General features: G+C 44.8%; 1 protein-coding gene across 1 annotated transcript in view; it reads right to left on the bottom strand.

Moving 5' to 3' along the window:
• The window catches only part of SCD5 (stearoyl-CoA desaturase 5), a 135,775-nt gene that overhangs the window by 2,296 nt on the left and 110,183 nt on the right, over positions 1 to 23,296 (bottom strand). Inside the window, exon 4 of the mRNA XM_006741882.3 lies at positions 3,282 to 3,514. Within this exon, the coding sequence (XP_006741945.2) occupies positions 3,282 to 3,514 (233 nt within the window). The remainder of the gene's footprint in view (positions 1 to 3,281; positions 3,515 to 23,296) is intronic.

The raw sequence follows: 23,296 nt of genomic DNA, 5'->3' as shown, positions 1-23,296 counted from the left end.
AACATTTCTGTGAGGCGTGTCTGTGCGGGTGTCTCTGGATGAGATGAGCATTTGAGTCAGTGGACTCAGTAAAGCAGATTACGTTCCCCCGTGGGGGCGGCCATCACTCAATCTGTTAAGAGCCTGAACAGAACAAATGGTGGAGGAACGGGAATTTGCCCCTTTTTTTTCTGACTCACTGACTGAACTGGAACATCTCTCTCATCTTCTCCTGCCCTCAGACTAGGATTTACATCACCTGTTCCCCTGGCTCTCAGGCCTTTGGACTCAGATTTAATTATACTACTGGATTTCCTGGGTCTCCAGCTTGCAGAGAGCAGATTGTGGGATTTCTCAGCTCCCATAATCCTGTGAGCCAGCTCCTCATAACAAATCTCTCCCCCCACCGATCCCTCCGCTCCCCCCTCTCTATACATAAAAAGTGTGTATCTACGGATATATACATATATACACACACAGAAATAGTAGGGTATCTATTTAGATTCTACAAATATATATATCTATTTATATTTATATAGATATCCTACTGTTTCTGTATATATATATGGGGATTTATTATGAGGAAAAAAATATATATATATTACAGTATATACAAAAACTGTATAGTATATGTATATAATAGTATTACATATGTATAGATAGATATATCTGTATATATATGTGTAGTATATGTGTGTGTATACATATATATGTATACTAGTATGTATATATATATATATAATGATTCTGTTTCTTTAGAGAACCCTAATACAATCTCTATAGACTTGTCTATTCTGAACATTTCATATAAATAAAATCATACAATACGTGATTTTATAATTGGCTTCTTTCACTTAGCATAATGTTTTCAAGGTTATAGCAGGTATTAGTACTTTATTTCTTCTTACTGCCAAATAGCATTCCATTGTATGGATGTACCCATTTGTATTTATCCATTCATCAATTGATGGACATTTGGATGATTTCCCCTTTTTGGCTATTATGAATAACGTTGCTATGAATATTCATATACAAGTTTTTGTGTGGATGTATATTTTTATTTCTCTTCTGTGTAAATCTGAGAGTGGAGTTGCTGGATCATATGGTAACTATTTTTAACCATTTGAGGAACTGCCAGATTCCTCCTTTACTTCTTTTTTTTTTTTTTTTTAAGATTTACTTATTTATTTGAGAGAGAAAGAGAGAGCACAGGAGGGGAGGGAGAGAGGAAGAGGGAGAGAGAGTCTTAAGCAGACTCCCCTCTGAGCTCAGAGCAGGACACCAGGCTGGATCCCACGACCCAGAGATCATGACCTGAGCCAAAGCCAAGAGTTGGATGTCTGCCCGACTGAGCCACCTACGCGCCCCGCCTCCTTCACTTCTTAAGTGGGCTGGTCATCATATAGCTCTTCTGTTGACCACAATTGAAGGATTATGCTCTGCAAAGAGTACATCAGATGGATGGATCTGTGGTTTACCGTTTTCTTTTTAATTCAGGTCTTCTTTACCCTGCCCCTTCCAGCCTCATCATCATTTTTAGTGTTTTTCCTTCACTTGAGTATATATAGAGGTGTTTCCCCCACTATTTTCAGAAGCAGACACTGCTCCGAGAACCCTGGATATACTCCCCATCTACCACACAGTCGGATGTAACAGGTGCCTTCCTAGGACCTTAATGAAGAAAACGGACTAGGAGTCCACTGTTGACCTGGGTGGATTGAAGACCAATACCCAGCTCTTCAGGGCCTGTGCCATGCCCGTATTCCCTAGGTTTTCTGGCCCATTGTCCCTACATAAGATGTAAGTCCATCTTGTCCCCCCTTCATCTTCTGAAAAGACTGCAGTGCGGGAGCCACGTCCAGGGTTGATTCTGAGAGCTGGGGGACAGGAGGGGGCATGTGGGTGGCTCCGTCGGTTAAGTGTCCAACTCTTGATTTCGGCTCAGGTCATGATCTCGGGGTCATGGGATCGAGCCCCATGTCGGGCTCTGCACTTAGCAGGGATTCTGCTGGAGATTCTCTCCCTCCCTCTCCCTCCGCTCCTCCCCCAGCTCACTCTCTTTCTCTTCCTCTCTCTCTCTCTGTCTCTCTCAAAATAAATAGAAAAAAAAAAAAAGGAAGATGAAGGGTGAGGAGGAGGAAGTAGTAGGGGCATCAGAAACTTTCCAAAACACTTTCCTCTCTGCCTAGCCAGTGTTCCCATAGCTAAATTTGATGTGTTTTCTACCTTAGCTTGCTCTTGTCAACATAAGATCCCTGCGGTCTTAATAAGTGCATGACCCTGACACTGTGGTGGCAGAAACTCCTTGCTAGGGGATGCAGAGACCGTTACTACTTAACAGTAGGATCTTCCCTTCCTGGTTCAATCTCCATGCTCAAGGCCCAGGTTACCAAGAAGCCCGAGTTGCCTCCATATACAGCTAATGTTTATTTATTTCTGTGTGCCAGCCACAGTGGTGAGGGCCTTAATGGGTGTTAACACCTATAATCCCCACATCTCTGAGCTAGTTGCTATGATCATCCCCATTTTAAAAAAGGGGATGTAAATGTACAGAAGGGACAAGTAACTTGCTTAAGACCATAAAGCTGGTAATAAAAACAACATTACTGAGGCTTATTTCGTGCTAAGCACTATTGCAAAGACTATGCATTAACTCATCGAACCCTCCCATGACCGCAGGAGCAGGTAAATGCTACTGTTATCCTCATTTGACGGAGGAAGACACAAGGTGTGGAGGAGTCAGATAACTTGCCCGGAGAGTAAGTGGAGGAACCAAGACTCAACCAAACTCGTCAGAATCCAAAGGCCTCGTTCTTAACCATCTTGTGGCACCATGAGATGCCACACTCTTGTTTCTTCCCATCTCTCTGTTTGAAGGCCTTTTTTCCTTACAGTCGGTCATATGATTGGACAGCGGAGGCTAGAATGGTTAGGGCAGTTTAAAAGAAAAGTCAGCTGCTACGCCTCTCAGGAACATTTCCAGGGTAAAAATAAATAGCTTAATTATTGAGCACTTACTATATGACAGACATTGTCCTAAGCCGTGTACATATAGTAGCTTACTTAATCTTCATAACATCCCTATGAAATAGGCATCACGATTCCCATTTCACAGATGAGAAAACTCTAAATCAGGGAGATTAGGTGACTTGTCCAAGACCCAGGATTCTAACACCAAAGCCCAAGTTCATCCCATCTGACTCCAATCCACTGCCTCTTCTCACAGATTCCAGACAACCGTTGGAAAGCCAAGACAATCTGAGCTGTTGTATTTCCCATTGGCTCTCACCCCCCCTACTCACCAATGGCACCCAGAGTGACGAGTGGGTTCTGCCGAGGGCTGATGTGCTTGTCGTAGGGCCGGTTTCCATACATGTGGGCAGCACTGTTGACCAGCCAGGTGATGTTGAGGGAGATGGTATAGCGGAGGATGGAAGCCAAGAAGTAGGAATTCCACAGACTCTCTCCCCAGAAGCACCAGGGCACCAGCGTGGGAATCACGAAGCACATGAGCACCACGGTGATCTTATAGTACCTGGAAGGCAGAATATTACACTAGCATCGGGCCCCTGTTGATGGTGGCAGGGAGAGGCTGAGCAAGCTACAGGAAAAGTCAGGAAATGTACCAGTCGGCTCCTTCTGCTCTTTCTGTAGAGGGAACACCCTGTTGTGTGTCACCCTGTACAGGGGTCTCAAACCCATATCCTTACAAGGGCTAGGCAGGTAATCCAAAGTGGAGTTAGGATGTGTAGAATGCTCTGGGAAGTGGTAGGGCCTGTAGCAAGCATACTTCAGAGAAATTTCTTCTTTTGTTTTTAAAGATTTTATTTATTTATTTGAGAGAGAGAATGAGAAAGAGAGAGCACGAGAGGGGGGAGGGTCAGAGGGAGAAGCAGACTCCCCGCTGAGCAGCGAGCCCGATGCGGGACTCGATCCCAGGACCCTGGGATCATGACCTGGGCCGAAGGCAGTCGCTTAACCAACTGAGCCACCCAGGCGCCCCAGAGAAATTTCAATAGCAAACAATGTAGTGCTGGTGAAACCCATGTATCTCCAGCTACATTTCTCCTACAGGTCACCAATTTGACAGCAGGATCTTCCTTTCCTGGTTCAATCTCCATGCTCAAGGGGTAGCTCTTAGCTACTTCCTTCACCTGTCAGTCAACTGGATAATCAGGTTTTCTCCAATGATTTCAAGAAACATGTATTTCTTGAATAATGTCCAGACACATGATTCCATACTAACTTAGCTTGGTACAAAGGTAAACGATCCAATCCCCTCAAAAAATGTTCTCTGCTCATTGGAGATTACGTTCCAAGCCAGCATAAAAAAGTAAACAATAAGGCTAGGCTTGTGCCACATAAAAAGTCATCTTTACAAAGAAAACCATCAGTAGTTTGATTGCCAGACCTGTGTAGCCAGCAAATATTTACTGAGCACTTACTGTATGCCAGGCCATGAATGCTGGTGATATAAAGGCAAAGTCGACAGAGTCCCTGCCCTGGGCTTCAGTCAGGTGGAACCACTGTTTCCCGTCCCCCCACCCCCCCAACCCCCCGCATCCCCCCCACCGTCCACAGAGCATGCGGAACCAGCTCTGTGCAGGGACAGGAAAGGGGCTGTGCTATGAGTTCATAGGTCTTTCCTCTCTGGCCTCACACTGCCTAATCAAGCTTCCAGAAGACCTCTGTTAAGATGCATATGTATGAAATGGGAGGCGGCACAGTGTGAGGGAATGACATTCAAGAGGTGGAAGACTTGAACTTGAATCTAGATCTGATTCTGGATGTTGAACCAGCCGTTTTCTTTCTTTCACTCTCCTCTCGAGCACAGTTAGCTGGTTCCCCAAAGAGCAGAGCATGAGGCAAGGGCGTGTGTGGGGGTAGTCTATTCTGGGAAGAGTGAGACAGGGAAGGAGGGAATACCAAGCCAGGGGTACCCATGTTTTGGATACCTGAACTTGGACCTCAATGGGACAGATTATACCTCGGAGTTATTCTTTCAAGGAATGAAAGAAGGGGCTATTTTCCCATTGGCTCCAACTCCCTCCTGGTCAGGGGATGTCACATGGGATATCAGCTCCCTCACACTTCCAAGTCTGCTTGGGTCAGGATGGCTGAGTGCATTTCTGGGAAGCATCTCAGGTGGAGGTGGCAAAGAAACCAGGCAGGAAGTAAGAAATAGGCCGTCCAGCTGAGCAAGGTGCTCTTGGGTTACACCTGGGCCAGCAGGTGGCTGCAGCAACAGCTGGAGTGAAAAGATGGGCAGAGAGTAGGAGGTGGGGCATGAGAGGGGTCCAACACAGGTAGTGATTATAATACCTCCAGGGGTTCTTGTAAGGATCTGATAAGTAATGTATACTATGTGCATATTATGTCACAGCTATTCTGAGACCTTTATGTGTACTGGCTCATTTAATTCTAATAAAAACTCTAGGAGGAAGTGACCATTATCATCACCATTTTACAGAGCAAAGGAAAAGTTATGTAGTTGGGCCAAGGTTACAAGACTAAGATGTAGTAGGACCAAGATTCAGATCCAGACAGAATCACTTTAGAGACTATCATCCACTTAAAATGCAGCTATCTTATATCCCAGTGACTTGAAAATGGGTGCTGATGTGTTCACCTGTTGCCCAACAAAAAACAAATTTTATGGTAACTGACGCTTGTGTGCAGCTAGCAATCTGAAAAACACCCTTACATACATGATTTGCACATGAAATCATTTAAGTGGAAAGAGGGTGCTTGGGTGGCCAGATGAGTGGACTGCGGCTAGAGGGGCAAAGACAACAGACAATGAAGGGACTGGTGCTCTTACGTTGGGCTCCCTAGGGTCACATGCAGAAGGCTTTTGTAGAGTGCTTTAAAAAAAAAAAAGATTTTATTTATTTATTTGGGAGACAGAGAGAGAGCATGGCGGGGGCGGGGTGCAGAGGGACAAGCAGACTCCCTGCTGAGTGGGGAACCCAATGCAGGGTTCAATCCCAGGATCCAGAGATCATGACCTGAGCTGAAGGCAGATGCTTAATGGACTGAGCCACCCAGGCGCCCCAAGAATGCTCTTGAAGGATACTTGTAAGGAAGGGAGGAAGGCAGGTTGGGCCGAGGCAGAAGCTCACCTACAATGAGTTTCGGCAGATCCAACCGGAACCTCTGGGGCCGGATGACCCTTTAGAGTTGTCCAAATTGAAAGGTCTCCCCGCATCATCCAGCCTTTGGCCTTGGGGTGCACCCTGGGAGGGGTGAACCCTGGGACAGGGCAGTTCCATGTGGGCAAGGGCAACTCCCAGAGAGGACAGCAGCTGCAGGCTGGGAGCATCAGCTGAAGAGGGGATCTGGGTGAAGCTAAGGCCCTGGGAACTGGCGGTGTGTGAAGGGAGGGGGGTGTTCTGAAGGGAAAATGGAAGAGGTGCCCAGAGCCATGGGTCTGCTACTTCTCATTTGCACCTCTGAGGAGGAAAGGAGGCAGCTCTACGTTGCCAACAGAAGGCATTTTGTGACTTAAGAAATTTCTTCCCTTCGTCCACTCTCTGCGTTACAGTCCAGTACCTTTGAAAAGAACCTGTCCTGGGGCGCCTGGGTGGCTCAGTCGGTTAAGCTTCTGCCTTCAGCTCAGGTCATGATCTCTGGGTCCTGGAATTGAGCCCGGGTTCAGGCTCTCTGCTTTCGGGCTCCCTGCTCGGCACTCATGGCTCTCTCTCTCTCTCTCAAAATAAAGAAATAAATAAAATCTTAAAAAAAAAAAAAGAAAGAAAGAAAGAAAGAAAAGAGCCTCTCCTAGTCCTGATCTGAGCCATTGTCTTGGCCCCTCATTTTGCTCCTGAAAAGAAGAAGAAGAAAGAAAACACACACACTGAGGGCTTGCTCTGTGCTGGGCACCAGGCTAAGCATCTCACAGGCCTTCTCTCACTCCTCCCAGCAGGCTTGGGATAGACAGTGAGGACCCCAGGCCTTAGAGAGGTGCCATGCTTCCCCCAGGAAGAGGCCAGGCCCTCGCTCTGGCTCTCGGCTCTGCCCCAACCCTACAGAATCCGCAGCTCACAGGACTCAGCTTCTGCTCACACCCTGCCCCTGCCTCTTCCCTCCGAACTTCTTAGGGAAGCCACCTGCGGGCCTTGGCTCCGGCTCTAAAAGCCTGCTGTGGAGGGATGGAGCTTCCCAAGTGGGAGGAGAAAAAGGATCTGGGCTTCCCCCGCAACCCACCGCCCCCAGCACAACCCCTGTCCAGCCAAATGTCCTCTTCCTCAAAAAAGACCCTCTTTAAAAACCATTCCAGGTTTAGGGGCCACAGAGGATCTGGGTGCGGCTGCCAGTGGTATGGATCTTGAGGCTGATCTCTGCATCGTTAACATTCTCCCCAGCCATCAGACGGACTCGACACCCTCCTGTGTTGCTGAGGAGCCTCCCTCCTGTGCCTATTCGCGTCCAGCAGCTTAATCACAGTCACTGGCCTTGCTTCGGAACAAGTATGGAGATGGCTCCCTGGCTTCCTTGCTTAATGACACTCAACTCTGAACCCCTAGCCGAGGGTCCACCTGCAAGTCCATGAGGCCTCCAACTCCTAGTCCTTCCTCATCTGAGGGACTTCCTTTCTTCAGCTGTGGTAGGGAGCAGGCTGCAGAAGGGCCATTGACATTGCTCTGTCTTTTCGCTAAATGGGTTTTTTATGTTGTAAAGCGTCATAGAACAGTAAACTACCCAACTCTGCTACTTCCTAGCTGTGTTATCTTGAGTAGATGGTTTAATTGCACTGAGCCCCAGGTTTCTCTTCTGTAAAATGTGGTATTAACAAATTTATTGAGTCCCTACTATGTATGTATCAGTACTATCTTGGTACTGGAGATATAAAGTGAAAAAATCAGACAAAAATCCCTGCTCTTGGAGAGTAGGGGTATTCTGGTAGGAAGATTTGATAAACATATATATTATGTATATACTATACAAAAATTTACATATATGTATATTCTGGTAGGAAAGAAAGCTAATAAGAAATATATAGAGCATGTTAGTGGTAAATACTAAGATAAGAGTAAAGCAGAGAAGGAGAATATGAAGTCAAGGGCAGGTGCTGCAATTTAAAATAGAGTGTCTAGGGAAGGACTTAGTGACATTACAGCTTTTGAGTAAAGATGTGAAAGCAGTGAGAAGTTAGCCATGTGGCTAAATGGGGCAGAAGATTCCAGGCAGAGAAAACCACAAGCACAGAGGCCCTGAATGTTCCTGGCACATTCAGGGATGAGCAGGAGAGGTGGGGCTGAAGCGGGTGAATAAAGGGGAGAAGGTAGGAGGTAAGAGAAAAATGGTGGGCCGAGTCACAGGATGTCTTGCAGGTCATCATAAGGGCTTCAACCTTTACTCTGAGTGAGATGGAGCCTTGGGCAGATTCGGCTCAAAGGAGTGGGGTGATCTGACTTACATCTTAGCAGGGTCACCCCAAGTGTTGTGTGGAGAATGGACTGTGGGGGGAGGGGCAGAAACAGGGGGCGCAATTAGGACGCTGCTATACAATCTGGGCAGGAGAGGACATTGACTTGGACCAGGACAGGGGTGGTGGGTGTGAGAAATGGTGAAATTCTGAATATATTTTGAGAATAGAGTGATAGGACTTGTTACCAGACTGGATTGTGGAGAGAGAGGAGTCAAGGATGACATTAACAATGGAGATGTCATTCGCTGGGGAAGGATGGAGGGGAGCTGGTTTTGAGCAGCACATGAGGAGCTCAATCTTAGACCTGTCAGGTGGGAAATGCCCACTACACATTCAAGAGGCCATATCAAGTAGACAGCTTGACGTGCAGGTCTGGAGATCAGAGGTGCTCTAGAGAGAGGTTTGATGGGAACAGAAATTTGAAACTCATCAGCATATTACTGTATGACACTCACACACATACATTTTTTCATCTGGGTTCCACCACAGTCCCGTGAGGTACTTATTATAACCTCACTTTGTAGGACCTTTCTGGAGCCCCAGAGAGGTCATGGGATTTCCTCAAGGCCATACTGGTTGGACAAAGCATAAGCAGGCTTAAAATACAGTGCATATAACCTGCTACTTACTTGGCTTACCAAGAGCAGGGCACAGGGGATAGGTAAACTTACCCAGAAGTAAATCAGGCTGGAGCGTGTGACCTAGCCATTGCCCTAAGAATTGCACATATCCAAATAAAAATGTCACCTCAAGGTCGGAATGCTACACTCCAGCTGAACTGAACTTCTTCCCATTCCTCAGGCACCGCCTTCTCTCTGTCTCCTGTGTCTATGTCCTCGGCCTGGCTTACTTGATGTTTCCAAGTATCAGTCTAAATGTCACCTCCTCTGGGGCGACTGCCTCCATCCCCCAGGACAGGCCCTGTCCAGTGTTCCTGCTGCATGTTGTACTTCCCAACTCTCACACTTGTTGGCTTAGTGGGTGGCCTCACCCACGAGGTTAGTGGTCTCAAACCTGAGTGCAAATTCGAATCAACTGGGTGAACATTTAAAAATGACTGATGTGGGGAACCCACTGTAGACTGACTCAATCAAATTGGAATTTCTGTTCCGGGCACTGATATTTTTAAAGCCTCTCCATTGCAGACATTGATGGTAGCCTCCCTAAAATCCACCCCTGTCCTTTCTTTCTTGCTGGAATCCTCTGATTTTGTTCAGATATCCAACTGCTCTCCCTGCAGCCAAGTCCTTCAGGGAATGTGAACTCCACCCACGATGTGAGTCCTGACTGGTTTGGAGCAATCAGTGGTGATCTAATTCACTTTCCCAATAATTAATTTGGAATTGGTCAACAGTGGTCAATAAGATATAAGGGAAAATGGGTATAATTTTTAAAAAGGTAAATAACAAATGTTGGTAAAGATGTAGAGAAATTAGAACCTTCATGCATTGCTGGTAGAAATGTAGAATGTTGCAGTTGCTAAGGAAAACAGTTTCCCAAAAGGTTAGATATCAAATTATCATATGACCCAGCAATTCAACTCCTAAGCGTACGTTCAGAAGAATGGAAAGCAGGGACTTGAACATACACTTGTATGCCAGTGTTCATAGTAGCGTTATCCACAGTAGCCAAAAGGTGGAAACAGCCCAAGTGCCCATTAATAGATGAATGGATAAACAAAATGTTGTGTGGATAGACAGATAGATAAGATAGATAGATATACATATATATAATGTATATGTGTGTATATATGGATGTATATATATGTATAATGGAATATTATTCCACCATAAAAAGGAACAAAATTTTTATATGCTATAACATGCATGGATGGAACTTGGAAACATGCTTAGTGAGATAAACCAGACACAGAGGACAGATATTGTTTATAATTCCACTTACATGAGGTACCTAGAATAGGCAAATTCATGAAGACAGAAAGTAGGATAGTTGTTCCTAGGAGCTAGAGGGAAGGGGAAAGGGAAGTTTAATGGGTATAGAGTTTTTGTTGGGAATGATGAAAAAGGTTTGGGTATAGTTATTGGTGATGGTTATACAACATTGTGAATGTACTTAATGCTGCAGAATTGTACACTTAGGGTTATAATGATAAATACTATGTTGTGTATATTTTACCACAATAAAAAAGAGCGAGATGAGGGAATGTTTTCTCAACCACGGAAAGTACACACGGGCAGAGGTGGCTTCTCTTTTTTCACAGTGACCCCAGGACCTGCTACAGCCATCTGTGACCGTGACAGGAAGAAGACTGAGAAACAAAGCGGACCCCTTAGGTTGACGGAGCAGAAAGATGGAAAGGTCCTTGAATGAGCTACTGAACTAACCAGCCCCAGAGTGGCTTTATCCCTGACGTCTTACTCTGGGACAAGCCAGTTGAGTTAGGACCTTCTGCAGAGTAGCTGAGCTCAATCTAGTAGACCGCAGGGGACGCTGACATGCCATCTGGATCTCCTCACAGGGGAGAGTCACTAGCAGTGCTGCTTCGCTGGAGGGAGCTGCCCTGCCCTAGGTCATGCCCTCTCTTAACAACCCCTTCCAGGGACTGGCCCTATGTAAGGCGTGTAATCCATTGTCCAGGCCTGGTCCCACTGCCTCATCTCTCAATGACTCTGAAGAGTCACCCCAACTTCAGAACCCACAATATGGTGGGTTGAGGCCTTTGATGGGACTGATGAGGACCCAGCTTCTTCCCTCACCCAATCCTGTTTCCGACACTTCTTCCATAGGTGTTGACCCTAAGGAACCTCTCCAGTCCACTTCTTACAACGTAATATCCACCTCAGAGCCAGCTTCCGGGGTAATCTGTCCTGTGACATGAATATATTGCTGGACTGGCAGAGTCCAGCAGAAGGCCACTCTCCAGAGCCTAGCACAGGGACTTGCACAGAGTAGGCACTCCTACTTATTTGTGGAACAATTAAGTGAATGGTTCTTTGGTTAATAAATTACTGAGAAGCTCTCAGCTTCTCAGGAAAATAAAAACACTACAGTGACTCAGTAGGACACAGAGCATGAGAGATAAAATGCCAAGGTTTCCAAAAAATACAAACCACACGATAAATGTGCCGCCTGCTTTTGGGTTCCTCGTAAGATGCTTATCTCTTGGATTGGTGCCAACACAGGACTGTGAATATGAAACCAACAACTTGATTAAAGACATTCGTGCTCATCAGGCCCCAAACCCCAGCTTCCAACAAAGGCTTGGAAGGCTGTAAGGCTTCATAGCTCCAGTTGAAAAGAATGATTTCTGAGCATGAGCTTCTAGGTCATTTTCTGAGCTGCCAAATATGGCAAAACGTTGGCAATATTTAACAGCCACTCTAACAGGTTTTGTCTTGGTTTGGAATGTGAGTGGCTTCCTCTCTGTGTTTCTGTGGATACTCAGACCCTGAGATAGGAGAAGACTCCTAGAATCATCAAGGGAGAAAAAGAAAGGGTTGGTATGAATCCAAGAATGACCCAAGGGAGAGTAGTTCTCTTCCACATATTTGAAACCAGAGATCCACAGGTTTGAGTCCAAAACACAAGAGCCAAAGCACTCAAGCTCACCCGACAAGGAGCTCTGAAGCAGCTTTCTATCGCCTAAAGTGACAGCTTTCAAGAACAGACCCACAACAGATATTGGGAACCTTCCCCATTCCCACCACCAATTCCACAGTGGGAAGATGCTTTTCAGCATTTAGCTCAAGATAAGAGGTCCATTTACACAATCCAATGCCATCACACATCATGGTGCCCCAATCCAAGTAAGTTTCAGTGATAGGACACTAACGAAGATAAGGGCCCCCATCTTGCAACATTGTCAATGCTTCGAACACTATCTTTATTCCCATAAACTGGATCACAATAAAGAGAACCGAAACAGAGGGGAAGAATGAAGGGGGGGAAATCGGAGGGGGAGATGAACCATGAGAGATGATGGACTCTGAAAAACAAACTGAGGGTTCTAGAGGGGAGGGAGGTGGGAGGATGGGTTAGCCTGGTGATGGGTATTAAAGAGGGCACATTCTGCATGGAGCACTGGGTATTATATGCAAACAATGAATCATGGAACACTACATCAAAAACTAATGATGTAATGTAAGGTGATTAACATAACATAATAAAAAAATAAAATAAAGAGAACTGAAACATTAAAAATAGACTTGAGACTTGGGCGCCTGGGTGGCTCAGTCGGTTGAGTGCCCGACTCTTCGTTTCAGCTTAGGTCATGATCTCATGGGTCTCCCTCTGCCCCTCCCTTCACTCTCATGCAAGCGCGAGCGCTCTCTCTCTGAAATAAATAAATAAATAAACAAATCTTAAAAAAAAAAACAGACTTGGGGCACCTGGGTGGCTCAGTCGTTAAGCATCTGCCTTCGGCTCAGGTCATGATCCCAGGGTCCCGAGATCGAGCCCCTCATCAGGCTCCCTGCTCAGCGGGAAGCCTGCTTCTCCCTCTCCCACTCCCCCTGCTTGTGTTCCCTCTCTTGCTGTCTCTCTCTCTGTCAAATAAATAAATACAATCTTTAAAAAAAAAATAGACTTGCGGCCAGAAATTTGTTCTATGGAGAAGAAAGGATTTAGGATTTCTTCCATTTTTCCTTCCTCACCTCCCAAATCTGAGTGTGCTAAGCATCTTAAAACTCTTTTTTCTTTAGATGAAAAAGAAATTGCTGTTCTCTGCCTACAAGCATTTCCTATTGCTTGACTAACCCTAAGCCCAGCGGTCCAGAGCCAGTGGTGTGTGAGATCTCCAGAGGGAGAACCATGAGAGCGTGAAGCAAGGGGAAATAATCTGCCCACTGCTGACTTCTGAGGGGGGCTGGCCTGAGGAAATGCAAAAAGAAGTAAACACCACCATGGGTGAGAGAGAAATTACAGCCCCACAAATGGATCCTAATGATGAGCGATGAGCTGTCACTGGCATCTTGATTAAACATGTTTGGTTTTGTGATTTCATTTAAAGCCTAGCCAGAAAGTCATTTTCCCTACAACTTTTGCATCTTGTAGGGAACCAGGCAAAATCATCTGGATGCTTACTAAACATTCATTTAGAGAACAGATAATACGCCCTGGCAGTTTGTAAATGGAATGGAGGGAACTCTCCCCACCCCCAACCCCCCCAACCCCCCCCCCACCCCGCCCATGTCCCCTCTGGCATCGCCCACAAGGAGGTGAACAATGTGATTCGTTTGAATGCAGATGTGAAGACAGAAGCCCCCTGATAGGGGAGCTCTTTGGAGGGTTTCAGAAAATCTTCCAGAGTCTTTGAATTGTTTGAAAATGGGCTCTGCTGCTGTGCTCTCGATTTTTACCTCTCTGGTGTTTCAAGGGCTTTAAGTGAGAGAGCTCATGATGACTGCATTTGAAGTATTCCCTGAAAATCATGATCATTCCAGATTTGGCTTTGACCCTCAATTAGTCTTGACATCACTTTCCCTGTGCTACTTCATAATAAGCATTCCCATAGAAGAAAATCTTTTAATTGGACTGTCTAGTTGCATAATCGTCGTCTTCCGGACGCCTCTCCTCCCCAGTGGAGCAGAGATGGGGAACGACCGCTCACGAAAATATCTCCTTTGGAAATTTGCAAGGCAGTGGGGGGAAAGACATATTTTTATTTTCTCTCTGCCTTCAGCTTTATTTGCTTTTGAGGTCTGCATGTGGAGGTTAGTTGCATCCATCCACTTGAATTTAATGTGTCTTTGTACAAACAGCTTGCATTCATTCACTGTGCAGCAGTTTAAAAGATAAACACAATCATTTCAGAATTTCAACACAAAGAGCATTATTTGTACCTCACCAACAATGAAGTGCTTAAAGAAAAGACCCAGGCATGCTGATTGCTAAGACCGAGTAAGGAGGGTTAAAAGCCTTTTTTGCCTTTTTCAAAGCTTTGATTCTAAGTAGAAGGCAAGTTTTTTGTGGGCAGGATTTGTCTTGATCCAAGTCACATCACCTGCAGTTCCTTGAACACAAAACACTCGTTAACACAGTAGGTGTCTCAACACAAGTTTAAGTTGATTAGACTGCTGTTCTAGTCTTTCTCCGGGGCTCTTTGTCTCTGCCTTTGTCTTTCTCTGTCCTTCCTCCCTCCCACCACCCTCCTCCCTTCCTGATTAGTTCTCAATTGTTCTGGATAAGTAATCGGAACATGGACTAATTCCTGACGGTATATAGAATAGGATGACTAAAATGAACAATTAAAATCACTTACAAAATAATTTTTTAAACAAAATTGCTGCATTTCCAGTTTCTCTCACCCTTAAAGCTCCATTCCACTTTCATCCTTCCTATCTGAGATTAAGTGAGCATTGCAGGAAAAAACATAACCACTTTTCTTAATTTGGGACCTATGAAATTGTGTGCAAACTCTTTTGTGTATTTCCATTTTCTGGGGCTCAAAGTCCACAGCTTTCATCAAATTCTCAGAGATACTCGATTCCCAAGGCCCCAAACATTTGATGTTGTTGTTGAACTTTCATTTTCTTCATTTACTTTAGGATTTAGGTAAAAAAATTTAATTCAGTTTAAGGAAGGGTCAATTTAAAGAATTTAAAGAGGCGCCTGGGTGGCTCAGTCGGCTAAGCATCTGACTTTGCCTCCGGTCATGACCTCAGGGTCCCGGGATCAGCCCCATGTCTGGTCTTGTGTCACCCCATGATGGGCCCCCACTTGGGCTCCGCACTCAGCAGGGAGTCTGCTTGTCCCTCTCCCTCTCCCCCTCACCACCACCCACCCCGCTCCTGCTCTCTCTCCCTCAAATAAATAAATAAAAACCTTTAAAAAAATAAAATAAAGAATTTAAAGAATAGTACTTTTATTTATTTCTTTTTAAAGATTTATTTATTTATTTATTTGACAGAGAGAGACACAGCAAGAGAGGGAACACAAGCAGGGGCATTGGATGAGGGCAGGGAGCCTGATGCGGGGCTCAATCCCAGGACCCTGGGATCATGACCTGAGCTGAAGGCAGACGCTTAATGACTGAACCACCCAGGCGCCCAAGAATAGTACTTTTAAAAATGACATTGCCCGACCTTTTTTGTCAGTAAGATATTAAAAGGGATTACAGTGATGCTAGATAGAAGTGTGTGTGTGTGTGTCTGTGTGTGCACTCCCCTGATCATTCTAGCCTATATATATGTGGACCTTTTGCTGAAAGGACAGTCACCAACTGACAGAGTTCAACTCTCCACCCCCACCCCAGGGAGAAAGTTTAATTCCAAACTCGAATCCACCATAAGCTACTCATGGGCAGCCGGTCTCTGTGCAGGAAAAGGGTCAATGGAGTCACTTCAGCCTCCTTCATGACCAGTGTCACCTGCTGCAGCTGAATTGATTAGGTAGGCTGACCATTTTGTTGAGAATGAATAGGCTGACATAAACACAGCTTCTTCATTTCACACGTGAAAGCCATGATCCTTGGGCACAACACATGCTTTCTAGCACATTTCCTACACTCAAGCTGCGCCGTCCTTCCAAAGCTCCTCAAAACTCAACTCAAATTGATTTCTTCTAGAAAGCCTACCCTGATAAACCCCCTCAACTATGGTTACTGCATTATTCAACATCCCATCAGTACAACTGTGCTGTAGACTCAAGAAGACGATCATTTTAGAGAGTTGAGTTGTCTGACTAGCTGATGGTATACATGTTCAATTGTACCAACTTTAAAAAAAAATTGCATGTGGAAATCACTACCCATTTTTCTGCCTTCTTAATCAGTTTATGGAGCAAAATGTGACCTTCCTTGGTGGTGATGAGTGTCTTATCCTGGGTTCCCCAGAAGGCAGGGCTTAAAGACAAAAGCTTATATGCTACTATTTTATAAGAGGAGTTCAGTCCAAGGGAAACAGAATGTGGGAGGCAGGGAGGGTGGGGGAGCTGATAGGACTGTGTGTTACTGAGCCAGCCACTGCTTGATATCTCAGCCTGGTGGGACCGTCTTCCAAAAGACCATATGGATGACTAAGCCTCAGAACACTCCCTCTGGGAGGAGGATGCGGGAAGAATGTGTCTACCAGCAACCCGCTCCCATTGCTCCCACCCCCACACGAACTTCTGGATTATGAATGTGGCTAGAATCCACATTTCAGGCATGCTTAGTTAGCATTTGACAACCTTTAGTGAGTTCATAAACCAGAGGTCCATTACAGGCTTCAACTATTTTTATCTCCAATCACCCCCCAAAGAGTTTGTAATTAAGATAAGGGAAATGAACTTTCACTGGTAAAATCAGTGGTCGCAATATGCGGATTGGCTAGAAATACTACAGGTACCTCTCGGCAGCATATATTCCTCAGAGTGACATCACCGAAGGCTTTGCTCCCTCCTGTGCCCAACTACTAACAGAAATCTGTTGCTGGATTCGGACAAGAAGGCGGTACTACTGCGGCATGCCTTCCCTGCAAGGAGCTCACTGACATGTCCCAAGGGGCAGCAGGCAAGGCTTCATCAAGCTTCTGATGCGTTGCGTGGCTGTTTTTGTCCCTAACTGCAATTGTGGTAGAATTTGGTTTGAGGCAGGATTCTGCTGTAGGGAAGAGCCGTTTCCTTCTTCCTCTTCTCACACTGGAGTTGGCCAAGGTCACTTCCCAGCAGACACGGCCAAGGGGTCTCTTGTTGCACGATCTTTGTTCTGTAGTCCTCTTGCCGTACCTTTAAGGGTTAGAGGCACCACGAGTCCTGGTAGGAGACACTGCACAAATGGGCAGTGTGCTCATGAAACTTCCCACCTCACACTGGGAGGCAGGACCCCGGGCTGCTGAGCCACACTGTGAGGAAATGGAACTACACCACGGCTGGTGGGTGTGTCCAGGTGCCACTTACGTCAGCAACTGAGGGTGTGGTGGCATCTTACAAAAATTATCACCCCAAAAGCTGGCTCTCGGCTGTGGGTTGTCCAGCACGCTCCACAAACTGGGTAGTAAACACACTCCTCGGTCCGAAAAGCATCTTTGGGGGTGCTAGGTGTTTCATTAGTCTCAGCAAATAGAAAGATGAATAGGACATAGGCATAGTCCTCAAGGAGTTTATGGTCTAATGAGACAGAAATACAAGTGGATCAGTTCAATACAACATGATAAGCAGCAACATGAGATATGCCCAAGGTTCTACAGACCTGATGAGAAGGGGCACTTCACTCACTCTGGGACAATGGATCTCAAACTCTTTGGTCTCAGGACCTTTTAAAGTATTTTATAAAGATTTTATTTATTTATTTGACAGAGAGAAAGAGCACAAGCAGGGGGAGCGGCAGAGGGAGAAGCAGGCTCCCCGCTGGGCAAGGCAGCCACTTAAGCAACTGAGCCACCCAGGCATCCCCAGTATTTTAAATATTATTGAGAGCTCCAAAGAGCTTTTGTTTATGTGGGGGTACATTTATCAATATTTATTGTAGGAGAAATTAAAGCTGAGACATGTTTCATTGATTTGTTAAATATTCAATGTTAATATAAAATTACATACAATATATAATATAAAATAGTATCTATAATATACAGATGCATTTGTTAATATTATAAAAGAAATGTGGAATTGATTAAAATAATAAACCTATTACATGTCAACATAAATAACACCTTTTTGAAAAATAACTATATTTTCTAAAACAAAAAAAAAGTTTTAGTGTGAAGAGGTCATCAATTTACATAATTGCACATCTCTTATGATGTGCAGTTAGAAAAGGGAGGACCTCACAGAACTCCTAAAAGGGGCTTAGGGAGCCCCCACCCAGAGAGTCCTTGAACTGCTGACCCCAGCTTCCTAGATGTGAGTTTTGAAGAATGAGGAAGAGCTGCCTAGGTGAAAAAGAACATTCTAGATCAGTGCTTCTCCAACAATCACTGCGCATCTGAATCCCTTGGGGCCTGGGGTGGGGCTTGAATCTTGCATTTCTGACAAGCTTCCAGGTGTTACTGACGGTGCTGGTCCCAGAACCACACTTTGAGTAGCCGGGACCTAGGCCAGAGGAATAAGAGAAACAGAGGTGGTGTCACAGAAGAGCATGAAGTGTGAGGGGAATGGCGGAGCTCCTAGAGAGTGAAGTACCAGGCGGGAAGTTACCAGGACAGAGCGTCAGCATGCCAGGGAGATAACAGACAGTCGTCACTTTTCCCAAGGGGACGTCATGAAAAGGTTTTAAGCAGGAGGCAACTCTGGCTCACACGTAAGTAGGCATCATTTCTTATTCTGAATAACTCAGAACTGCAATAAATACAGAACATACGCACAGAGCAAGTGGGCAACAGGATGAAGTGGGGGAAGAAGAAAGATAATATTCCCTATACGGGGTGCCTGGGTGGCTCAGTCGTTAAGCATCTGCCTTCAGCTCAGGTCATGATCTCGGGGTCCTGGGATCGAGCCCCACGTTGGGCTCCCTGCTCAGCGGGAAGCCTGCTTCTCCCTCTCCCACTCCCCCTGCTCATGTTCCCTTTCTCGCTGTCTCTCCCTGTCAAATAAATAAAATCTTGAAAAAAAAAAATTCCCTATACTGCATAGCTTCCTAGAAGAAGCATGTGCTTTGCTTGGACTTGGACAGAATTTGCTCAAATTGCAGCCCTGCCATTTACAAAATGTTCCTGAGTCAGCTTCTCAGAGGCTCAGATTCCATCATGGGTAAAGATCTGAGAGATCCGAGTTACACGGGCAGAGAACAGAGTGCTACCTAGTGAGTACCCACTGAACTGAAATCCATATGATAAAGGACGTTATAGAGATAATAAAAAATAACAACGAGAAGTGATTATTGTTATTCTAAGACTAGATACAGGCTTGAAACGAGAGACCCGAGTTTATTAGAATTTTGTATTTTCAAGAGCAAAAAGATTCTGAGTGAGAAGCTGAGGGGAATCACCTAAACGTAAATGGTTCACTGATTTGCACACCAGGCAGCGTGAGCTCACAGCTATGCACAGTGACAGAGGGCGCGGGCCGGCGACTGTGGGAGAAGGACCTCAGGTCTCAAGGTTGTCATCCTTTCTGGCAAGACAACTTGGACCCAAATTTTCAATAGGAAATTTGAATGGCTTAAGTCGTAGTCTCCCTGCTCCCCTTTCTCCTGACCTGATAGTACTTGGTACAGATAATAATGAGCACAAACACAGAGCACAGAGAAGAAGAGTCATGTTTGCATTTTAAATAGAGCCATCCCAGTTTCAAAAATCTCTCTCTGTGTGAGCACCCCCATGAGAAGGACTTTCATCACTTCTATTCCTTTTTCTCTGGAAGCCCTTGGCCTTGAAGATCCAGAATTCCCCTCATCCCCCCCTGGGATTCTGAGACTCTTCATATCGCATTCTTGCCCTGAAGCATGAGTTATTACGTTCCAGATGATGCATTGCTTTCTCAATCCCCTGAAACAAATATTGGCTCTCCGATTGTAAATGAACGTTTTCATTATCCTAAAATTCCAGGTTCTTAGTTGGACAGAATTGAAAAGCCTGTTCGTTTATCTTGAAATATATCGAGATATATGGGGTTTGTCTAAATCTCTTGATAATTAGGACATCTGAGTAATTGTTTTTCTCTATTTTAAAATGAAAGACAAGATAAGAGTAGGTTTATAAAAGAAAGCCAAATGTCAGAAGAGATAGCACACTTCAGTTGAGTCAATGAGCGTGTTTTGACAAATCACATTATCTCAGCACTAAGAGTCTTTGTATCTGTGTGACAGATTTGTTATTGTTTTATATGAAAATAGGCAGTGTGAGGAGAAATAAGTGACTTGGACAGGGAGACAGTTCAAAGCTGATTTCTGACAAGGATTTCCTCAGCCAGTGGGCTGACAGAAATTTCTTTGGTTTTTCTGTCGCCAGGAATTCATCCTTTCTCATCTTTGTAATTTCAGTATTTTAGACTAAGAATTTGACTCTTAGAACACCCTTTGCATCGAGGTTCGCTCCCCAGGAAGGGAGCATTTGCCTATGCTCCTGTTCCTTCATTCATTTATTCTTTAATTTTCTGAATCCGTGGAAGCATTTCTTTGAGAAAAGCAAGGAGGGAGGAAGGTGAGTTTTTAATTTCTAAGGCTGATTGAGTCAGCTATCTCGCTGGTGCTTCTCGGCTGGAGCCCTTTGCCTTGGTGTGGCACCCAGTGGCGCTGCGAAAAGTCTGGGCACCTTGACAATTCCTGCAGTTCACCTGGGACAGAGAGGGAGGGGAGCTAAGGTGTCTGTGTATCCAGTCCCTGTCCCTCTCACTGGGATAAAAACATGGCGATTCTTGTCAACAATAACCACAAAAATTACAGAATGTCTAGGAATAAACTGAACATAAAACATCCAAGATCTGTATTTAGAAAACTATGAGCCCTGACTGAAGGATGTAAAAGAAGTTGTAAAAAAGGGATAGACTCTGTCCCGGAAGAATGAGAGTGTCAGAGAAGACCATGAACCATCACTTCACGTGGACCTTGAGGACCCTCTCTCCTTTACTGTGCATTCCCTCAGCTGCTTTCATATATGGACTTGGAGACCTCTGGTTATTTTATAAGTATGTGTCTTTTCTTACCCCCTTTTTTTTTTAAGAGCACAAGCAGGGGTGGGAGAGGGGGATGGGCAGAGGGAGAGAGAGAATCTTTTTTTTTTAAGATTTTATTTATTTATTTGAGAGAGAGAGTGTGCAAGCAGGGTGGAGGGGCAGAGAGAGAGAGAGAGGGAGAAGCAGGCCCCCCGCTGAGCAGGGAGCCCTATGCGGGGGTCGATCCCAGAACCCTGATATCATGACCTGAGCCAAAATCAAGAGTCAGACGCTTAACTGACTGAGCCACCCAGGCGTCCCTCTTTTCCTCCCAATTAAATGATATGATTAATAAAAGCCAAGACTATCCCTTTTCTTCTCTTCATATCTTCCATTTCCCTTAATACAGAAGTGCCTCTACTTACAACTTTTCCATTTAAGGAAGTTCGCAGTACAAACAAAGCAGGGTGGAAAAGGGCATCAACTCTGCCCACCACCAGCAGATGGTTTTAGCAGTCACAAGCCATCATTCCGCCACACATTGTTCCTTAGTCAGGGGGATGTCAGCTGGATTGGTGCTCAGTTCTGAGCTCTTTTATGAACATCAGTAACATCATCAGTCTGAAAAGTGTAAAAGTAGTGAGTACATTTAAAATGTTGCAAAAAAGAGACACACGATTATGATGGAAACAAAAGTAGAAATAATTTTTCAAAACTGAAAGTGGTGAGCAAATGCCTATTATTGCAGGGTGCGCCTGGCAGAGCTGGAAGAAGCCTTAAGGCCAAAGACAAAGTCATGAACAAAAGGAAGGAACAGGGATTGGTGAAATGAAAAAGGCAACTTTCGGGGTTGTGGCTGCATATTAGCAGCAACGAACGCTATCCCTTGGCCTAAACTTTGTTCATCCTGGGTAAGTCCAGGAGTTTATGAGTGAACTTAAGCCTAAGCATGGTGAAGAGTGTTCATGAGTCTGCTGTAAGGTAAGGGTGGCTCCCCAGGGTCAAAGTTGCTGGGTTCAGGGCCCATCCAAATCAGCAAAACCTCATCTGTTGGCCAAGGAGAGTGCTGTAGCCATAGGAGGTCCACATTTGGGGGAAAATGTTGAAGACAATGTAAGGAAGAGAGGAGTACTCCCGGTTTAAAGCTTTGAAGGGCCCACTTATGTTTTGATTTATGTGGATGCATCTGGAAATTGGTAACTTAAACCTCTCTTAGTCACTTTGAACTTAGGAAAAAAATGGACACAAGAATGGGGTTTTAGAACTCGGGTCTTCATAAATGGAATAGCTTCCATATAGAGCTTTACGTGTGGTTAATTACACAAATATTTATTGCACATCTCCTCTGTGATGGACCCTTTCACACACATTAATTTATTCACTCAATAATTCTGTAAAATAGGTATCACCATTATCACCATTTTATGGCTGTGGAAATGAAATCCGGAGAATGCCAAAGTGGTTTCTTTTGATTCCAAGGTGCTGTTTTACGTCTCCATACATAGCTGCCTCCTTGTGTCAGCCAAATGAATGAATGAATAAATAACCCAATGCTAATATACATTATAATTCTACCTATGCTTCACACAGTTAAAAAAACGGCTTGATTTTTGAATGCACAACTATTACTTTATATAATGTCACCAATATATAGAGTATGTAAATAATGCCACCAGTGTTACTTGATATAATATCACCAACTCCCATTGCTGTGTGTCTCCCTTCTGACCTTCAAAATATCTCCAGGGGCATAGAAGGGGCATGCAGCCTGCAGTGCCACTTTGAAGAGTGGTTTCAGTGAGTAATAACAAAGTCAAACAGGACCCCCCAGGAAGGGTTACTTTTCAGTATGTATCTTTGATGCAATTTACAAAACATCTTGCAGCCTCCTGGTTGAGGGCCCTTCCTTGTCTTTGGAAATCCTTTATACTGATAGGGAGTAGAGAAAACGGCTGAGAATCCTAACCAGGGTTGTTTAGCAAGGGTGTAATTTCTCCAGTGCTCCTGTGTAAATTGTGGTTATAACAAAACCTCATCTCTCTCAACCTAATCATTCCATGACACATTCAGGAGGATACAACATGGTGAAATGAACACTGAGAAATTAGAATAAAATGTGTCAAAGGAAAATCTCCCTAATAGCTTTGACGTGACAACCTATACATGAATAATCTAAATATTCATTCTGGGTAATAGAACAGCCATCAACAAATTCGTTACTTAAGACAACCAAAACATCACTGAGATACCACCTCACACCAGTCAGAATGGCTAAAATTAACAAGTCAGGAAAGGACAGATGTTGGTGAGGATGCGGAGAAAGGGGAACCCTCCTACACTGTTGGTGGGAATGCAAGCTGGTGCAGCCACTCTAGAAAACAATATGGAGCTTCCTCAAAAAGTGGAAAATAGAGCTACCAT

Source organism: Leptonychotes weddellii, chromosome 2 (assembly GCF_054177405.1).
Source record: "Leptonychotes weddellii isolate Sample4059 chromosome 2, ASM5417740v2, whole genome shotgun sequence".
Classification (NCBI taxonomy): Eukaryota; Metazoa; Chordata; class Mammalia; order Carnivora; family Phocidae; genus Leptonychotes; species Leptonychotes weddellii.
This window is presented reverse-complemented; position numbering and strand designations above follow the sequence as displayed.